The 23,043-nt window shown below is 32.9% G+C and overlaps 1 protein-coding gene across 4 annotated transcripts in view; it reads right to left on the bottom strand.

The window, feature by feature from the left end:
* The window catches only part of LOC126823446 (syntaxin), a 56,710-nt gene that overhangs the window by 30,286 nt on the left and 3,381 nt on the right, over positions 1 to 23,043 (bottom strand). For all 4 annotated transcript variants that reach the window (XM_056102084.1, XM_050552306.2, XM_050552310.2 and 1 more), the window contains exons 2-5: positions 15,218 to 15,298; positions 14,913 to 15,012; positions 13,976 to 14,050; positions 460 to 533 (exon numbers count right to left, since the gene is read on the bottom strand). In XM_056102084.1, coding sequence (XP_055958059.1) covers positions 460 to 533; positions 13,976 to 14,050; positions 14,913 to 15,012; positions 15,218 to 15,298 — 330 coding nt within the window. The remainder of the gene's footprint in view (positions 1 to 459; positions 534 to 13,975; positions 14,051 to 14,912; positions 15,013 to 15,217; positions 15,299 to 23,043) is intronic.

Genomic DNA, 23,043 nt, shown 5'->3' with positions numbered 1-23,043 from the left:
AATAACCAGGAATATGACCTCAAATTGTATCTACCTGTATTATACTATATAGGCTGATAATTTATTTGTCATCAACATCATTAAAAGATAGATCACTCATGCTGTAAATATGGATGGATGAATTACTATTTTTATTTGTGAAGGAAGTCTTGATTATAATGAGTGCTAGCTTGAGATAATTTAGAAATTATTGTTGGAAAAATGTACAATTGTGTAACGGACTGATATGTGGTGTAATTGTAGGCTTATCTCTATGTGCTTACTAAAAATAATTTGTAGCTGTATAAAAGATTATTTTGTGACTATGGTCATATGTCTGATATTACTTTAGGTCATTTTTGGGGTTGAAATTTGTTGTAGATCAAGTTTGTAAGTCTTGTGTCAAGTTGTGTGTAGTGGTTCTATTTATGTTGTGTGTCAAAATGGAATTTCATTGTCATTATAAATCTATAATTTTACCTGTGTTTTACGAATTCTTAAATCAGCTGATGATTTGTTCGAATGTTCTTCTTGTTCTATATTTTGTTCAATAACTGAAAATAAATAAAAAAAAAATTAAAAGTTATCAACATAACATACAACACACATTGATGAAATAAAACACAGGGCATTCAAAGAAATGATATGAAACTGGGCTAATGAAGACGGGCATACATCATACAGGGTGCTATGAAGGAAATTTTGCCCAGACAGCGGCGCTACAGCCTGCTCTTATATTTGTATATCGAATTCCAACCACCAAGGGATCTTTTACGTGCATGCCAATGTGTACACAGGACTTTGTTTTTTTGCTCCGTCCGAATGACTAGACAGCTGTCCTTGTCAGGCCCTGGAAAATCCTGATGAACTTTCTTGGACAACACTGGCAAAACTTATTCAAGTATTACAATCTAAAAATGTAATTCGATACAGTTCTATCTTCTGCCACAATCATGCAAGATATGCCCACATTTTGTAAGAGATGTACAGAGAACAAGCTAAAAAAATCCTGTAAGTTAAGGTCCAATACATGCCAAAGGAAGAGAGATCTTTGGGTTACCTATGTTAAGTTTCGTCAAAATCTGATAACAGGAGCATCACTACCGCTGCAATATACGTCCACATTCCTGCTTTGAATTGCGGCCAGTATACGATACAAAAATTGGCCACTGGCTCTGCCCCTGGGAGTCAGGGCATGCACCATAATCAATAGTTGTCATCCCTAGGCTATAAGGAATACATATACCAAGTTCCAAGACGAACCATGGGTGTGGCTCAGCCCCTGGGGGTTGGGTATTAACCAAAAACACTAGGTATCATCCTAAGGGTTTAAGAAATAGGTAAGCAAAGGTTCAAATGGATCTGTTAAGAATTGTGGCCTATAGCCGACACAAAGACACACAAAATTGGATCTGTTAAGAATTGTGGCCTATAGCATGCACCAAGAATAATAGAGGTCATACTTAGGGTATAAGTATAAGGAATAAAAAGTATGAAAAGTTTTCAAGACGATCCATTAAAATTGCTGCCTGTAAATGTGGACGTATAAAAATGAGCGTGGCTCTGACCCTGGGGGTTGGGCATACACCAAAGATAGGTTGCCAGGCAATGAAACATACGCCCACAGCAGTTAAATCGTCAGAGCGGTCAACAAGGGTTGTCACATATTTAATCTTTTGTAGGGAATAGGAGCATTTATAAGACAATACACTTCAGATTATAATTTTTGTCCTTTTGAGGATTCACAAGGTGCTACAAACTGAAACAAAGGCCTTAACTCTGGAAGTAATATACAACAATTGTTGAAATTCAACAGCCTTTTTCGTTTTGTTACAGAAACTTCAAATAGATCAGATGATAACTTGTTGTTCGAGCGTTCACATTGCTCAACAAAGTAAAACGAGTCCCATAACTCAAGAAGTAATTATTAGAAATTGTTGAAATTCAACAGGCTTCTTTGTTTCATTAATTTAAATGTATAAATTCCATACAGATCAGATGATACCTTTCATCATTCGAGTGTTCACAAGGTTAAACAAAGTTAAACAAGGGCGATAACTCTAGAAGTAATTAAAAGAAATTGCTGAAATTCAAAAGGCTTCTTTGTTTCAATAATTTAAATGATATACAAATTCCATACAGATCAGATGATAATTTTTTGTCGTTGGAGCGTTCACAAAGTGCAACATAGTGAAACAAGGGTCAAAACTCTAGAAGAAATTAACGGAAATTGCTGAAATTCAATAAGATTCTTTGTTTCACTAATTTAATTGATAAAATAAAAATTTCATACAGATGAGATAACTTTCTTAATTCATATAATGAGCTAGGAATTCCAGTGACGAGCAAAAGTTCATGCTATTTTTGACCAGATCAATCGGTTTCTGGAGAGATGAACGCCTGAACCAAATCAGTAATTTAAATGATAAAATATAAATTTCATAAATATCAGATGATAACTTTCGTAATTCATATAATGAGCTAGGAATTCCAGTGACGAGCAATTGTTCATGCTATTTTTGACCAGATCGACCGGTTTCTGGAGAGATGGAAGTCGGAACCAAATCTCAATACCGGACTTTCCCAGTGCAGAACACTAGCCTGGGGTCTTAGCCAATGTAGTGAACAGGAACAGGCCTCCAAGTCTGTTCACAGGAACTTTAAGGCACTCTGGGAGACCAGGGGCTTCAAACGAGACACGAAAAACCCAGAGTACACAGCAAAACTACTAGCATGCACAATTGTTTATTGCTCTTGTCATATTTGATATAAAGATGTTTACGAAATTGAATGAGTGACTTTTTGCGAATGTTGAAAGAAATGATCGTATAAATGACTTTTAAAGCCTAATGGGTGTACTTTCCCTAGATAATGTTCAATACCCATGTACTTTTTTTAATACCCTACCCCCAAACTCTCTAGGGATGTGTGTACAAAGTCTTTTCCACCAATAGTTTTTTGGTAATATAATTTAAAAAGTTATGGATTCAAAACCCTACACATTTGAATCTTATCAGAAGGTGATCTGATACTTGGCGAAGATGGTCCAAAGCAGTTCTTTTGAACTTTTATTTATGGACTTGTAAAGTAAATGTACTGTTTTGTATGCACTGTATCATAAGCAAGGAGAAACAAATAATATATCATCAGTTAATGTATTTTAAATTTGGGAACTTACAGCAAATCATAGAGTGTTATTTCAGCTAAATTTACTTTAATACAATATATATTGACCTAGTTGTGTACCGGTAGGTATAATATATCAATATAAAAAAAATAATTGTAGACAAACACTATACAGCTTATGAATCACGATATTGATTATAATTACAATGTTATGGTTATTGGTAGGTGTAGGTGTAGGTTTGTAGACATAGTTTATAAGATTAATCTAATAATAACAGCATCCTGAAATACAGGTTGACCAGAGCAGTTAGGTATGTCCATAAAGGTTGTTACACAAATGATCGCTTTAGTCTCTAGTGTGTCCACAAGACTGTTGAGCTTGATCAAGGGTAATAACTCTAAATAATGAGAGAGAGAGAGAGAGAGAGAGAGAGAGAGAGTAATGGGGTTTAACATCCACTTGACACAAGCTAGGTCATTTTGGGGCTAACATATGGTTCAATTTTATTTCAGTAATTAGCTTGCGCTTAGGGGTCTTTAGCAGTGGGAGGAAACCGGAGGGCCTGGAGAAAACACACAAGGTTCACCTGGGAATCGGTACCACGCCAGTTGACCATCTACACCCCCCTCCCCCCCGAATAATAAGGAAAAGTCAATAGACACAGCATCCGAACATACCAACATTCCCTAGAATATTCAAGCCCATTAATGACTTTAGCCTTAATTTATAAAATTGCAACTGCCAGGGGTTCTTTTACGTACATCCCAACGTGTACACAGGACCTCTATTTTTCGTGCCATCTGAATGACTATCCGTTGTCCCTTTCCAAGATCTGACAAGAATAAACAATGTCAGAAAATCCAGATGAACTTTCATGGTTAACACACTGATTGAACACAGGACCTCCAAGTTAGCGAGCCAACATCTTACTCCCTCAAAGACCATGGCTCCCAGTAGGACAACATGCACCTTAGGTAACTTAACAATCTTATAGTTTATTATAGTTCTTGAAAAGAAAGGGTTGTGTAATATCAAACTACTAGTACTAAGTGACAAATATCTTCTTTCTTTTTTAAGCTAAATGTTCTGGGGGTGCTGAAAATGAAACTAATTATCCTCAGAGGTGTTTTAATTTCAAATGTATGTGTATTGCATTTTATACTACTTTCTGGTATTTGTACTACAAAGTACAACTACTATTAGGGCACAATGTTCTATTAATATTACTACTGTCCAGCATCGCTGTTATTTAACACACCAGGTTGTAATTATATCCTACATATAATGAATGTTACAGTTATTAAATAGTACTCTACTACAAGATTCTATACCATTTAACCATATCAATTACTACTTCAGTTAGTTTATTTCCTCATTCATCAATACATTTAAAGGTCGTATCTGAGTTGTGGTACCAGTTAATAGCTGTAAATTTCCTAAACTGTGTCACAGGTTTTTCCATCAACAGCTAGATGATCATTTTGACCGAAGGAAACAAAAAGACAAAAATGGAGTTTCATATCAACCAAATAATTTGTTCATTTTGAGCATAACACTGGTAATTTCATTTTCTAAGTAAGGGAGAAAGGATTGTGTCGAGGCAGGTGTATTCTGAAAGAATTTGAATAATGGGCTGAAGTTCATTTGTATGGGGAAAAAAATGATAATTTGCAAGCTTATCAAAGATACCAGGATTCAAAACTGAGACATTCTAGTTGTGAATATCGTGTCCTATCAGAAAAAAGTTCATAGGTTTTTTGTTTTTTTTGATCATTCATTAGTATAATTATCAAGCTTATCAAAGATACCAGGATTCAAAACTGAGACATTCTGGTTGTGAATATCGTGTCCTATCAGAAAATAGGAATAAAAAAATTCATAGGTTTTTGAGGTTTTTTGATCATTCATTAGTATAATTAGGAACCCAGCCTTGATAAATTTATTATTTGAAATAGAACTGGATCTACTAAAGGTTGTGACACACCTTTTGTTAGGTTTGATTTATGGTGAACAATAGTAAAACATTTGTTTACTACAACCACAATTAATTCTGATTAACTGAGATACAAGCTTAGACCTATTCATTATTTATATCAACAGATGTTGCCTAATTTCATTACTGCAAATGTATGCATGTTACATAAATATATAAATCAAACTATATCCAATACAGTTTTTATTACTACAGTACAGTAAAACATGTAGTATACTTGTATTATTTTATCGATTTATTTACTCAAACATTTACAATACTGCATTTCATCTTTGGAGACATTTTTTCTTAAAATCCCAAGGATTTTTCAAGCAATCGTAATGAAGATTGGCGTTACACAAAAAATATCCAAACAGTACTAGTAAGAGACAACAAAACTAGTTGAAACCTGCTGATCATATTATGAAGCATAGTTGTGTTCAGAAATGCACAAATCCCTCTACTCAAATAGTGGTTTTAAGAGCCAATAAACGTACAAATTAACATAGAATTTATGGTTAATTCTTCCTTTCTGCATATTCTTATTCAAACTCTAAATACAAGATATTTGGGATTGCATGTCCTCTCAGTTTTTCACTTTCCTAATAAACCTGGTAAATGAGAACTGGACTTTAAATTCGTGAAAGTTTTGACAGGTCTATTCCGGGTTAGGATAAAGCATTATCCCAAGATGCACATTGATCATTACAGGTTGAATGACTTGAAACAATCCTTTAATTGAAACAGAATTAGAATGGTCAGAGAATTGCAAAAGAATGATACATTATTTTTAGACAATGTCGCTTTAATGTGTTGAAGTTTTTTTTTCTACTTGTTAACAATAAAGGAAGCAGATGCTAGTCTAATCAATCAGTGTACAAGGGTATAGAGTAGGAACAGTTTGTTAGGTAATCAAAATACTAGATAATGATGAGATTTATTTTCTGCTTAAAAGGATCAATAAAAAGAAAGCTCAGGCTTATACTTTACTCAAATTTGTAACTTTCCTTACGACTAAAATACAACAGCTACTGATCATTGTATCTGTACCCGCCAGTTTTATTGAATTTTTTGTAAAGACATGAATGCAAGTTAATGGCTTCAAGACTTTACATAATATAGGGACTAGAGGACCACAGTACACTCAACCAAAGCAAACAGTATTCCACATTCAGGACTCTCAAAACTCTATTGACTAAGGAAATGAAATGGGGCTTAAATAATGTGTTATATTTCTGAACCAACTGGGTTAATGAAGATGAACATATGCCATGTATTGTCATAGTATTGTGATATTAAGGAAATTTGGCCCAAAAGTGGTGCTACAGCCAACACTTATTCAATTTTTAACTGTCAGGGGAATTGTCTTTACTATTATTAAGGGAATAAATAAAAAGAAATATTACATGCAACTGTACACAGTTTAAAATGTGAAATCTTGGCACTTTATTTGTAACTATTCATCACTAATACATGTAATTAAGGACGAATATGGAATTATTAACAGTGAGTTTTTCATTTAAGTCAATTCATGATGGTGCTCTTATTGACCTCATTCTCCTGGTTATAAAATAATAGCAATATCAAGTGTTCCTGCAATAAAATCTTGACTCTATTTTTATTCTTTTTGCAATGTGATTAATGCGAATGAGAAGCTCATTTTTTTCTGGAAAAACATGAGACATGAATTCAATCACCATGACATCATAGTACAATACATCTCTGGTCTTTTTATAAAGTTACTACAACTACACACCATGTCCTACACATGTGTAATGATGGATAACGTCTTATCTCGTTAGATCTCACTTAGATACAACAATGTATTATCTAGACACTCAATTTCCTACCACAGCTTTCTTTTTTGTCTGAAAACTTTATAAATAAACCAAGGTCCTATGGTGATATCGCTCTTGGTGGAAGTTGAGGTAAATCCCATGTACTGATAGTGAAACCAAATAAAGACATTAAATGATTTCTAAGGATGTTGTTGCTAGATGTTAATAAGGAAACAAGACTCAGACAAAACACCATTATATTGTCACATGCTTCTAAAGGCATACAACAATTATTGTCATTGTCTGCAGGTCACAGAACATTTTAACTTTAACTACAATATTTTAGACATCACTCCAAATCACAAGCTATTGTAGAACACTACAGCTAATCATTCTTATTCTTAAAGAAGTATTTCCATATATATTTTAGACTTAGTGTATACAACTGGTTAATTCGAGGAGCAAGACTACTCTTGCCATCCTTTATCTAAGTCCTGTACAACTATGATATTTGTATATATTTTTCAAGAAATACAGATTTTCTTTTTCCTTATGAGGTTTACCAAAGTCCCCCAATTCTGAACTTTATAAGTGCCTAGATAACCCTGTCTACATGCCTGCCAAAGTAAGTATGATTGTCATGATAATCAAGTCACATTTACATGAGTTAATCATAAAGTGGTTAAGAATATCAAGAAATACAAATTTTCTGTTTCCATATGAGGTTCACCAAAGTCCTCCAATTCTGTACTGTATAAGTAAGTGCCTGGATAACGCTGCAAAAGTTTGTATGATTGTCATGATTATCAAGTAAATGATACATGAGTTACACGTAACCTGTTTAAGAATATCTATATGTATTGAAATTTTTATAGGCCATGCTGTCAAGTTTTAGATTCATGTTTATCTAGTACTTCCCATTTAAACAGGTTCCTAAAACAGTTTTTGATGATATTTTTTAGGTGTTTTGGGTATGAAGTTAGATTTGATCAAACCAGTGTGGTTTGTTGTTCAGTTTTCAAGAATTCATTCCAGTATATCCTATACTGTATACAATTATTGTCTCACTGTTGGTTTCTCACTATAGATTTGTGTTATGTTGTTGGTTTTTTTTCCTAAATCAATAAAATACATGTAGAAAGACATTAACATGAAGTTAAATAGTACTTTGAATAATAGCAAGATTCCTTGGGCAAAATGAATAACATCACAGCCACACAATGTTAGTTCTAGTCTACAGCTAGTTTCAAGCTAGGTCAAACACTACATATTATAATTGAATGAGGCTTGTGTGTAACAATATACCACAGTATAAATTTGTAAAAACAAAAAATTATATCTGGTTCAACATAGTAATTGATATAATAGAGCAATATTAGAATATGTCCACCAATGTTTTTTTTTAACAATAACCTGTGTGTTCACAGTGCATACAATAGGTGGTTGACAGATTCTGAAGCCAAGCCGAAATTAGTGGATTTCACTAATTTACTTGAGACAAACAAGGTTTACAGACATGAAGGCTCACAGTGGGCCTGAACTAGAGTTCAAATAAATGCATAAAATGTAGAAACAATTTATAGAAAGTAAATATATAAATCACAAGTATTATCTGTGATTAGTGGAAGCTAACTGTCTCTAGTCAGACGGACTTTACTCCCTAATTAGATCCATTTACAATTTATCCTCATCACAGTGTGATTCCTGCCTTTAAATGGCTTTAACATTGACCATAATTTATCACTCTTTTTACTGCTAAACTCAAACTATTATCTAGGGAATGAGTTACATGATTGCTTCAAACCATTGCAATTGTGTAATTTGCCAATTCTGGTTCAGTCTGCAAATTAGAAATCCCTAAATATATGACAAAATATGGATTTTCAGTATATATTTCACACAACATAAATAAGTTTATAATCTGCTCAAGGTATAAATATCAAATTTGATTTCACATTCAGATAATTTGGCAAATCAAATGTAATCAGCTCAACCATAAGTTGATCAATCTTAAGAAAAGTTCCCCAAAGTTACAATTATTTCTCCTTACAAAATGACTTTAAAAGATACATAAAAGTATGGCAAATATGGTATATATGGAAAGTATACACACCCAATCTTACTAGAAAAATACTGGATTGCCCGAAAAATACCCATGGGGCAAGCACTGGGCAAAAATGTCAAGGTATCACTAACTGGCAGCTATTGTGACCTAGCTTGACTGAGGGAGCAGTAGTTGTTATTTCTTGATCAAATGGTTAGGCGGTTTTGGGAACATTGAGGGGTGTTAACATACAAAAGACTCTGCAATTAAATGGCGGAAAAGAAATAATTAAGAATTTACTTAGGCCACAATATGTATGATAAATGGACAGTAAGTAATGAAAAATACATTCTGAAAAGTGGGCTCTCCCACAATGAATTGAGCTGACAGACATGGCATCTTACAACACTTTATTTATAGATTGTGGTAGTATCTCCCCACGAACACAAAGTTTTGAGAGGGACTTGAATCAAATTTTTGATAGATTAATTAGTTTGAATATATTTTAGTCCAAACATATCATCAAATCACACAAAAATCTGTATGCAGGAAAGTATCTTTAAATTAAAATTGTCATTCAAGCATAATTGATGTATATTAATATAGTAAATGGAAAGACTGTTACTGAATATTGACAAATTTGGTTAAAGCAGCTACATATAACTTAAAGTATATGTAGCCAAGTCTCTAACTCAATATCATTGATGTTGTGATCTTATCGGGAAAAGATGGGCATCTGATATCCAATATTTAAGCGGGGATCATGTGGCTAAGTGGGTAAGACGCTGGCTCGCTAGCCTGGAGGTCGGGTGTTTGATCCCTGCATTGGCCGAGAAAGTTCATCCAGATTTTCCGGCGTGGTTCCCCCGTGTCAGTGATGCAGGACGGAGGGCCTGACAAGGACAGCTGTCTAGTCCTTCAGATGAGACGAAAAACCGAGGTCCCGTGTATACATTGGAATGCACGTAAAAGATCCCTTGGCAGTTGAAATTCGATAAAAGAGTAGGCGATAGTGCCGCTGCCCGGGCCAAATTTCCCTCATAGCACACTGTATGGCATATGCCCGTCTTCATTAGCCCAGCATAGGAGCAGAACAGTAGGACGTTAAACCCCATTTCATTTCATTTAATTTCATTTCCAATATTTAAGACAAAATAAACATTTTACCATTGGTACACGAATCGAGTACCATAATGCATTTCAGCGCTATTTGTAAATAGGTACTCGAAGGAGGCTAGACATATTCCACAAATCATGTCAAACAGTAACGCTGTATTCTTATCTGGAGAGCATGCCAATTAAATACTATCGGTGTAGACTGGAATAACCAGTTGCTAGAGATTACCATTTCATTGAGACTGCTGGCGTATTTCTCCGAACATAACTGATTAGAAGTTATATAAAAACAGAAACGATTGAATTTAAATCAGTTTATATACATTCATATTGCATTATTATAATAAAGGTTGCGACCCATTTGTGTAAAAATCTAGGTCCCAAATATTAGAGATTTAGCTCCTTTAAACTAGCTAATAAAATATGACAAAAGCTTGTATTGTGAAATGCTTAGAAAAATGATATGGATATTATGAAATATTATACATAATATAAGGGGAATTTTAAAGATAACATCCTTTTGCCTGACTGGTAATCAAACCAGTATTAATAACCATGTATCCTAATTCTCATTGAAAATCAAAATGAAATATCTTCCACATTAATTGACTGCTCAAGGTAAAAACAATAAATAATTGAATAAGGAAAATATTTTTACTTTTAAATCCTGTATTATATGTGTAATCAATATGGTTTTATTGTTATAATTATCAAGGTCATCATTGATCAATAAGAACAGATATAACACAATATATTATGCATTTCTATAGGATCTAAATCTCTAACACCAATCTCTATCATCAATACTTCTGGTGCATAGCAGTGGCTGATTCAGGTGCTTGCTTGAGGGCCAATGCCCTTAAATAACAGTATAAAAAATTCACTTATTGTCTTTCAATAAACATGCAAATTTGAGGGGTTTTTTTGCTTCAGTTGAGTTAATAGGCGTTTTCAATTGAATGTTATCTCTAGGACCAGATATGCCCCGTAAATCACCAGTGACACTTCGATTTTTCAAAATTTTCTCTGAAGATGACAATAAAACAGCTTCCCCACTCCCCACCATAAGGAACTTGTTGGATTTTGCATATATAAAAACACTACAATGAATGGGTTGGTTCTAACTTGTGGAAAGTATTACATAATAAACACTGGAAGATTACACTCATAAATTACTAGCACGCACATTTATCTTTTTGTTAAACTTAGTCATGGTGTTTTAATGAAACTATAAATCAACTTTCATCACTTTTTCCACTCAATTAGAAACAGTAATTTTTTACCAAAGTCTTGACCAATGAAATTGCCTTTCTCTGCTTAGCCTAAGCAGAAAATGTTCTCCATTCTTAGTAAGCCAGGGCTTTCAAGTTTTACCATTCTAGTTCAATTAGAAGCAGAGTTAGTGTGTCCCAAAAAGTGTGATGGACAGACCATATAGGGATAATTATATCAAACACCAATCATAGCATTGATTGATGGCTAAATCATTTCCATAATTTTCTCTATAAACGTTTATTATAATTCTTCCTATCAGTATGATATCAATTTCTACAAAAAAAGTTAAGACTACTGGTACGTTGATATTTTCCTATTTCCCTATACCCTTCAAATTTGTAATGATTTTCTTTCATGCATTCTAGGGAAAATATTTATTAGACTGTGTATAGTATAGTAATACAAAAAAAATCAATGATTTCCCAGAAACATCTAAGCGAATATTTTTTGCAACACAGGCTTAAATTAAAGATAAACGAATTGCAATATCCATAGTTCAAACAATTCAAATCATTTACTGAAAATCAAAAGACAATATGTCATGTAGGGTTTTTTTCACATTAGATAAACCATACCTTTAACTAAGGGAAAACATATTATTGAGAGAAAATATATTAATCACTGACTACCATGCCATAATTTTCTATTATATTGATAAATTGTCTTTAACACAGGGTGTATTGTAAATATTGACCCAATGAAAGAATAACAAGTCAAACTGATTACATGCAAGTTTATACAGTAGAACCTTTAGAAATGGTACAAAGCATTTGATAAACATAAATTTATTATCTACATGAAGGAAAAGTAGCTTCAGGTATTCTAGAAAGCACAACTGCCTAAGTGCACAACACCAATCACTACTTATATCTAAATTTAAAATGGTTAATGGATAGTACTTTACTTTAGGAGAAAAGACCACAATAATCGTACATTAAAGGGGCTTTATGTAAGATTTAGATAAAGAGCAGGCTGTTCTTGCTATAATATTTCAAAGATTGGTTAACAGGCAACAAAACATACGCCCACAACAGCCAAGTCTTCCAGGGGAGTCAACAAGGGTTGTCGCATTTTTTTTTTCTTTTGTCAGAAATGAAAACATTTACAACACACTAACATCTGATTATGAGTAACAACTCATTTGGCTCCTAGTTCTGCCCTATTTCAACATTTAGCATACAAAATATTTTATATCAATAATCATCGGATATCGTTGAAAATTTATAGGCTTCATCTCATGACCTTAAACACTGTATACCGGTAAATATATAAAATCAATCGGATATTAACTTTTGCCTCTACAAGATTTTTCAAAGTAATCAAGAGCCACAACTCTGGCGGTAAGTATCGAAAAATTGTTGAAAATCAATAGGCTTCTTTGTCTCTTGACCAGAGTTACTGTGTATAAATTTAAAGTCAATCGGATATTAACGACTTTAGCGTCTAGAGCATCTACAAGATATTTTAAAGTGATCAAGATCCATAATTATGGTAGTAATTATCAGAAATCAATGAAAATCAATAGGCTCCTTCGTGCTATGACCTTAAACGTTATGTATAAATTTAAAGTCAATCAGATATTAACTTTAGCATCTAGAGTATCTACAAGATATTTTAAAGTGATCAAGATCCATAATTATGGTAGTAATTATCAGAAATAATTGAAAATCAATAGGCTTCTTCGTGCCATGACCTTAAACATTGTGTATAAATTTAAAGTCAATCAAATATTAACTTTAGCCTCCAGAGCGTCCACAAGATTTTTCTAAGTGCTCAAGGGTCATATCAGAATTATCAGAAATTGTTGAAAATCAATAGGATTCTTTGTCTTATGACCTTAAACATTGTGTATAAATTTAAAGCCAATCTGATATTTTTTTAGGGTGATCAAGGGTCATAACTCCGGACGGACGGATGGAAGCGATAACAATATACATCATATGACCACATTTCAATATGGGTGTATAAAAACAGATAATGAATGGTTATCAATGGTTGTAGTTTTGACAAGATGTGTGCATTGATCATAATATAACCATACTGGTCATTCAAGTTCTAGCCTCGCTTCTCCATTTTTAAATGGCTGACCCATTCTAATCTACTTAAAATTGGAGGCATCCGAAGGCATCAAATTGATTATGGTCTTGTCATGTTAATCTATGTCTAATTAATAATTCAATTAATAAAGAAATACCCGCAATAGGCAGATTCAGCCCTTACATAATGCCTGTTTAATTACATGCTATTTTGGAAAACCATAAATGAGAACTACTCACAAAATTGAAAAAAACTTTTAACGTCTAAAGGGTTCACAAACAAATTTGAACACATGTCCGGGCAACATAATCTACATCCACATAAAAACTAAATTAAAACTTCTCTATTTTGAAATAGTCTTAACAATTCTTTGTTCAGGGTGCATTACTTCAATTAAAGGTGTGTGTATTGTGTGTGGTGGGTTGAGCCTGATAGTTGATACCAAATTTTGTTGGCTCCCATAACCATTTCAAAGAAACAAATCAGAAAGATGGATTTTATGCATATAAAATTTGCAAACTATTACCTGGAAAGTTACATATCCTGCATTATTTCAAATTTCAAAATTAGTCCAGCAAAAAATTGCAGCACAGAACTGTGGTTTGGTTTTATATTAATTACTTGTTTCAAAAATCAATATCTCTTACCTTTTAATTTCGCCCGAACTTTATTTGCACTCTTTTTGATTTCTGACATTAAATCCTCAAGTTCTTCTTTCATTTCTAAAATAAACATTTAAAGCAATAGAGCTATGTACAGAAAATAAAACATTTCTAACACTATGTATACATGGATATAGAGAGCTATTACATCTAGCATTACATACAGGAATAGGAAAATATCTTCTGAGTTTTACGATGCAGTAGAATCTGGTCATACAAATGTGACACAAGCTGTTTCTTATTCATTTTACACTAGTTTAAAAACCTGAAGAGAGACAGGAGTTCTTGCAGAATACAAAAGTTTTATTATATATATGTTCCTTCATTATTTTTTTTCGCTGCAACAATGTACCTGAATTTATTAAAGATGCATTATGTAAGATTTACATAAAGAGGTGTCCGTTCTTGATTAACAGTTCAAAAACAGATAATGAAAAATGAACACATTTAAAATTTCAGTCAAATTATTATATTTTGAGTTAAGTTGAGTGTTTGAACTTTTGACAAGAAATAGCTGATTGACAAGTACCATTGCCATGATAATAACAAAGTTTGGATTGTCAGTCCTCTAATCAATTCAATATCTCAGCCATCCGATGGTCTAGAGAGTTGGTTGTGGGCTTGTTGTGTGAATGAATGTCTCAGTAATTATTTATATAACATTTGAAGCTAGGGAAAAAGACCTACAATAGGAAGATTAAGAATTGACATAAAGCATCTTTAAATTGCTGATCAATATTATTTCATTTTCCTCGATTAATTTAATTAAAGTCGGGCACAATTTCCAGTACAAGAGAACCAACACTTGAAATAAGATATCTTCAGCCTTAGCCCTAAACAAGGGCATTGTTCTTCGAAAATTTGGTGTGAACCAACCATCAATAAAGTTTTCAACATGTAAAATAAAGTTTTGCAGACTTACTATCATCATTATTAGGGGCTGAGAGTATAGCACTATGTTTTTTCTTAACTTCGTCCACATTATAAGCTATCTTATCTATCATCTCACGAATTTCTTCAACCTTAAATAATAAAATATCATCTTTTAAGCGTGCACACTAAAACACACAGTATTATTAGTCACTTGTGCTAGATAGAATCCTTGATTGCCAAAAGCATCTTTGGTAAATACCATGCTCTGGAACCTTCGTGGAGCTACAATGTACAAATATAATATAAGTTGTATTCCAGAAATAATGCGGTCTCAGCAACAATGATTATGTTTACCTGTTCGAAGAACTCATCCATAAATCCTCCGCTGTCCACATTGACAGCAACCTCATGATCATCATCATCATCACTTTGGGCCTGAAATGAAAAAAGAAAATGTTGCAGTTTAGACAATCTGAAGTACTTTCATTAAAAAAAAAAATTTTTGGTTCAAAACTTTTCAAATCGATCAATTGCATCTTAAACTATGGTCATTTCAAATTTACAATGGCTTCAACCATCTAATTGTATTTCACAAACCTATTTCTAACCTATACTATTGGAATTGTAAGATACAGTAAAATAGCAACAAAGTAGTGCTGGTGAATACCAGACGATACATGTATCATCATCTTAAATACATCCCGATTTCACCATTTTAGGCACACAAATATAGTCTTTTGACTATTCTTACCCCAAGTATCCGGTGATCCTTAAAAATGTGAAGTAGTCTTTTTTAAATGGATTATTATTTAACTTGATTCTTTAAAAAGGTATTTGAAATCTAGATAGTGGCAAGTAGCCATATCAAGATTCCTCTCATAAATTTCGTTGACCAGAGTCATTTCTTATGCATATGCGTCAAGACTTGCCATTATAAAAATACTTATAATGCATAGTCTCCTCATTTTTGAATTCAGGGCTTCTCGGCAGCTCATGTTTAATATGATCTGCAAAGTCTTCTTTTATTCGCTTTGAAAAGGCATGTTTGCTCTCTCCAATGTATTGTTTCTAATATAGGGATCAAGTTAACAGGTAAACACTGACAATTAGAACCATAAGATAGAAAGATTTCTTGTCAGTTAGGCCACTAAAAGCAGTAGCTGTCTTGGTCTAATTTGTTGCAGAGTGACCAGATATCACAGTGATCTAATAAATAATAACCGATACTCCACTAATTTTGTGGACCTCTTGGTGGTTAGATTAATCTCACTCTAGTTCTTTATGCTTAGATCTAACACACAACTTTAAATTTCTTCCATTAACTGAAGTAGAACTGCATTATAAACATCACCATGTAAATTCAGTGATATAAATTCAAAGTACAAATACATACACAGTGTTAAAGATGGCACAGGTCAAACAGTCTGTGTATCAGGACAATCTATTAATTAAATTCTTCACTGATCAAGCAGTAATTTGTATCCAGTCTACGTTCAGTGATTGTAACTCTGGACTATATCATCTTATCAGTTCTTTAAATCATTCATTCTAAAGTCCAAGCAATAATGGATTTTTTGTATAAAATGTACTTGTTTGGAAAAGGTACGATAAAGCAGTTACACCATTCTAAGTTACATAAGTACACATAAAACTACATTTAATTTGTTTCGAATAAACAGATATTATATGATAACTAAATTATTATGAATTTTTCTCTCCCTATTCATCAAATCAGATATTTTCATGTTCCATATTTTACATGTACCAAGCTCATATTTACTTACATTGTTACGGTTATGTACTGTAAACAACCAAAGAATTGAGAGAAAAGGCTGATTTTGAAATCTCAACAGTTTCTAATTTTTTTATTTTTGTTTGTGTGCTTGACATCAATAAGAGAACACGTGTCGAATTTAGTGCTATATGTGTAATAAACTAGTGATTGCATTCCATACAAATATTATAAATTGTAGTTATGTTTATAATATATGGCATGTACTTATAACATTATTTACAGTATTTGATATTTAGCTTACTTAAAGTTAATTATTCTGAAAATCATGTTCAATGCCGCAACACAACATTCCCCACCTCACCCTCACTGGAGGAGCATCGAACCAACTGAGGAAATTTCTTGGCCAACACCAGAATCAAACCCAGGATCTCTTGGTCAGCAAGCTAGAGCCTTATTCAATGACCCACTGCTGCTCCCTATATAACAAACAGTTTTTTTTGTTTTCAGATTTGCTTAACTATTTGAAATAGCATATGATTTCTATTTTCAATATGTGGATCATCTGTTTTGTTATCAGTACTTTACGGGCAGAAAAGTGATGCATAAAATCCACAAACCACTAGTGTAAATTATAGAATTGTGAAAATGTACGACACTCAGTCTATGTCTTCTCGCAAAACTACATGTACGTCAATTAATAATTTAGAAGTCTGCAGAATACATAAGAACAATCAGCGACAGAGAACAATTTATAATAACGGTGCTTTACTAGTTTTAGCTCAACTCTAACCTTTTAAAACCACTTTTCTCTTCATTACAATATATAAAGCTGAATTTTTAAATTAAGTGGACAAAAAATATAATATATCAAAATTGAAATATCTGGCTCATCACTTGTTAATGTTGCTTCTTTGCAGTGCTACATGTATAATGCGCTGGATTCAGATGAGCCATCAACTCTTAAGCTACATAATTATTATATGTAAATTCATTACTGTGCATACCGTATTTCGTCACGTTTAGTGCTTGGACCTTCAGAAAAAGTTAAAGCAGTGCGAGTAGGTGCATATTACCACTGAATTGGGCACACTTACAGCTTAAATTATCATACACTTAACATTTATCTAACGTAAAATCATAAATTCTCAAATGCCAACAGTAAGGCTGTTGTTCTTCACCTCGATCCGAAAATACCAGTAGAAGACACATTAATTACTTGAACTTTTAACTTGGTCATGGTATTGATTTAATCTACATGTACTATACACTAAATATCATTCTTCCCTTCCCCAACCTCCTTCAATTAGAATCAAATTTATCTTGTCCTAGATCATCAAAAAAATCAAATTGCTTATCACTGCTTACCTAAACAGAAAATGCTCATCATTTAACTCAGACAAGACACCTATAATAAACATCTACACCAAGTTTGAATGTTCAACCTAAGTCAGAAACTGAGGTATTGTGTCCCATATTTTTGGGTTAGTATTGGATAGTATTAGGTAAATCGTCCAGCCAGTGTGTTCCAGTATGTCCGGAAATAAAGCACCTGTCACAGATAATTTTAGGCACAAATTTAGGCTGTCATGCACAATCTCTCTTGCACCTTTCCTTCTGTCTGGCACAGATTTGCCTTTATTCAATCATTATATTAATACCTGGTATTTTAAATACATGTTCAGTACAACGTTAAAATGTCATGTATAATTTACATGTACCTGTTCAATAGTGCCTGCCATATTGTCAGGTACAACTACAATCCGAAAGATTGGGAACAACAAAACTATTATGAGAGGTTGGACGTGTATTACAGGTACAGTTACATGTACACGACAGATGGGAACTTCTTAGTTATGATTTTATCTAGCAATCAGAATTTAGTTAAAAGTTGTGCAGTGTAAATCTAACAATTACTTAAATCTATACATTCAGTTTAATTGTTACCTTGAATATCAACATGTACTTTAATAAATAAATCAGCACCGTCCAGCTGATTATAGGAGATTTGGATAAGACACAACCTAATAAATAATGTATAACCATTATTTATACTGAAGACACTTAGACCATTAAATCATTTCCCACGCTTTTGTATCTCGGCTATAATTTCAGAATTGTCTCAAATTTTGCACAAAATCAAACATGTGTACTTGGTCTACGGACACAAATAGAAATTAGTTTCTATCAACAAGCAAATGTTATACAGAAATCAACTTTTCAATAATAATGCTGAAATAATTTGGTGCAATACAATAACAAAATATTAACATTAATCATAATATACATGTAGCTTCTGATAGTTGATTCGGGACTAATTCAAGTCAATTTGCCATGCCAAGAAATTCAAATATTTCAATCAATCCATCTTTTACTTTTAAAATCCTTTACATGTACATGTATTTAATCCAATGAAGGGTGTTTATTTGAGAAGGATAGCAACCTCTTTGCATTAAAATTTGTACATAAAAAAGCAAGAAATAAATCAGAGAAACCATCACACATCTAGTACCTTGAATATTGTAAGATACTGGGTAATAATAATCGTCGTTTCTAACATAGTTAAAAATCAGTACTAACATTGGCGACATGGTATTATTAATACCTCACATTTGATATGATGTAATATTATTACCCTTCAAAATTACTATTATTCTTTTGAAAACATAAAATTCTGTAGTCTGACTGACAAGAAAAGTGCCTAGTCATTTGAATTGCATGAAAAACTGAGGTTAGCGTGTACAAATTGGCGTGCCGTAAAAGAACCCTTGACAGTTGGATTCCTCATAGCACACTGAATAGCATACGTCTGTGCAGAAAAGTAGAGCATTAAATCCTTATTTCCTTTCCTTTTTTATTTCGGATCAAATACAGCCTAGTTATCCTCAGTAGGTTCTTATAGTCTTGATGATTCTAACCAGATGAATTTTCTATTTTAAAATATGTCAGGATAAATAAGATTAACCCATTTGACCATCACTTGTCTACGATATCACCCTTGGTGGAAGTGGACATAAAACTCCAGGAACGAACGAATGACCATCGAATAAAGAAACCATATATAAATAAATGAATGAAATGCGGGTTTCACGATTTATTGTCCTACTTTTCTGCACAAACCGGGCTAATAATGACAAGAAAGTAATTGAATTCTAACTGTCAATGGTTCTTTTACGTGAATGCCGACGATTACACAGGACCTTGATTTCTTTTCCCATACAAATGACTAGATGCTGTTCCTTACCAGGCTCACTGTCCTGTCCTGCACCACTGACAAGTGAAAACCAAGCTGGAAAAACCTAGCGAACTTTCTTGGCTAACACCAGGATTGAACCATAGAACCCTGTGCTCCTGGTCTGTGAGCAAGTGCTTACTCACAAAGCCAGCGAAACTCAAATAAACACAGGTACATAAACAAGCAAAATTAAATGATGTTACTGATACTGGTACTAAAAGTTACATTATCCATTTCAATAATGTAATAATTGACGCAATTGAAGACCAAGCCATTCAAATATCACTTGGTATTCAGTTTGTAGATGGTGTCACAGAGGAAAGTCTAAAGTGGCACTGTCCCGTGGGCCCCGCCACTTATAATGTGTCTCGAATGATTTCATGTGATCAAGAGCAATAAATCATTTTTTTTCAAATCTATTTTATAAAATCACCTGTTTAAAGATTGTCACTTAAATAATACCTGCATGCAAAACATGGCTAAATCAAAAGATTTAAATGAATCAAATATAGTACCGATTCTACATAATATTTTGGAATTATTTGGTAAGAAAAGATACAAAGTCCATTTATTAAAGTTACAATTTCATATTTTTAAAATGTATTAAAATAAAGCCCTAAAATAGATGGTATCTATAAATGGTATCTACCTTGTTAAAGAATAATCCTATAATTCACTATTGCCAGTTGAGAAATTGGCAAAAATATCATTTTCAACTTCAAATTCAAACGTTTGAAGATAGCTATTCCATGGTGGGGAATAGAAAACAAGGGAGGTAATTCGGAGGTAATTGTGTTATTATTTCCGGTGTGAAGATTTTTAAGTGAAAGATCGTATAATGGTGAGTTGACAACCGATTGAGCAAAAGACATAGAAATAATTATGTTTTGACTTTCTTAGAAAATATGAAATTGGAACTTTAAAGATGCATTACATACATGTACATGTAAGATTTAGATAAATAGCTCACCGATCTTGCTATAAAATTTAAGAAATTGATAATGAAAAATGAGGATGTAGCATAGATTGTTTATTATATAGCAACAGTATGTGACTACATGCAAATGCAAGACTCGATTAAAAATTCTATTGTTAAATTTTCAAATCTTAGCCTATGGTCTATAGAGTTGATTATAGGCTTTTCATGTGAATAAATGTCTAAATAGTAAATATCATAATAATAATAGTTTATATAACATTTGAAGCCAAATTAAAGACCTGCAATACTAATAGGCAGATTTAGGTTTTACATAGTGCATCTTTTTAAGTCTTAAAATAGGACAGTAAGGCTTATTATTGAAACAGTTCTGTTTATATTATTTTATGTGTTTTTGGAGCAATAAAATAAAATCTAATCAATAGGTATTTTTTCTAATATCTTTTTAATGTTCATATTTCTCTAAAGATTTCTATCCAACTCAGTTAATAAAATCAGTTTATTATAATAGTCAATTCAATGGTAGTTTCAAAAGAAACAAAAATCTTACATGTCCCTAAAACAGGTAATATATGTTAGGTAAAAATAAAACTACAAAATATATTAATATTAACAATAAAAATTTGAAACAAGCTACTTCAATGATTTGCTAAGTATTTTTACATCCATATTTACATACTAATATAGCAGTAAGTGCAGAAAGACTGCACTACACCGATCGACAAGACAAACCTGAAGTCAAAACAAACTACATAAGACACTGCCAGAAATAAACAAAAGATATCAAATCAAGTGAATGGACCCGGGGGGACCAGTCGTAAGTACATTCATTGTACATTCCCAAGGATGTAAAAAGGCTTCACTCAAAATCAGGCGAATGGATGCGGGGGCCAGTTGTTAGTGTTCACTGCATTGTACAGTCCTGAGTCTGTAACAACGCTTCAGTCAAAATAAAATAAAAGATCGGTTGCCAAGAATGTATGACAACTCATCCCAAAGACAACTCATCCCAAGACCACTCGGCCCAATTGAAGACAACTCATCCCAAGATAGAAGACTACTCATCCTAATAGAAGACCACTCATCCCAAGTTTAGAAGTCTTGTCTGTTTTAATACGTGGGTCGAAATATACATGTAAGATCACTCTGATGAAATACTTAATTTATTGGGGTTTTTTTATTGATCATTATTTATTAAATTAATCTATATCTCATCAACACTGTTTATTAAATAATAAAACATAAGCCCACATCAGCTAAGTCGCCTGGGCAGTTAACAAGGGTTGTCGCATATTTTTTCTTTTGTCAGTAATGAAACATTTACAACACACTAAAATCTGATAATGAGTAACACCCCATTAGTTCATTATCAGAAATCATTTTAATTTGTTTCGATTGTTTGTCTCATGACCTTAAACACTGTGTATAAATTTATATTAACTTTAGCCTCTAGCTCGTAAACAAGATTTCGCAAGTGATCAAGGGCCATAACTCTGGTAGTAAGTATAAAAGATTATTGAAAATCAATAAATTTCTTTGTCTCATGATCGTAAACACTGTGTATAAATTTAAAGTATATTGGTTAGTAACTTTACTACAAGATTTTCCAAAATGATCAAGGGCCATTGACAGTAATAATCGAAAATTGTTAAAAATAGGCTTCTTCGTCTTAAGATCGAAGACACTGTGTATAATTTTAAAGTCAATTGAATATAAACTTTAGCCTCTAGAGAGTCCACAAGATTTTTCAAAGTGATCAAGGGTCATACTGTGGCAGTAATTATCGGAACTTGTTGAAAATCAAGAGGATTCTTAATCTCATGACCCTAAACACTTTGTGTAAATTTAAAGTCAACTGGATATTAACTTTAGGCTCTAGAGCAACCGTACAGACGGGGGCGGCAGCAATATGCGACCATTTCAATGTGGGCGTATAAAAATGATTTTCAAGAAAGGCGCAACAGAAATAATGCAACCTATCATCCTGATGGTGGTCATCTCTTGAATGGCGACAGTCTGTCAACTGACGTCATTAGTTAGCATGTCAAACAATTTTAACAATAATGGTGACAGTAAGACATTATTATTGATAGCATCCATGTGTATCAACAATATTAAACATAATTTTGAAACAAAATCTATCCAGACCATAATCAACTCTAGATGGCATCGCTAGCCTGCGATCTTAAGTGGATTGTAAGCCGATTTACTGCATAACTTTCCTTCTCGATTAAACGATTATATGGATAATCAAGACTATGCTGTTTTTCGTACTG

Source organism: Patella vulgata, chromosome 6 (assembly GCF_932274485.2).
Source record: "Patella vulgata chromosome 6, xgPatVulg1.2, whole genome shotgun sequence".
NCBI classification, from domain to species: domain Eukaryota; kingdom Metazoa; phylum Mollusca; class Gastropoda; family Patellidae; genus Patella; species Patella vulgata.
Note: the sequence above shows the minus strand (reverse complement) of the source record. Positions and strands in the feature narration are given on the sequence as shown.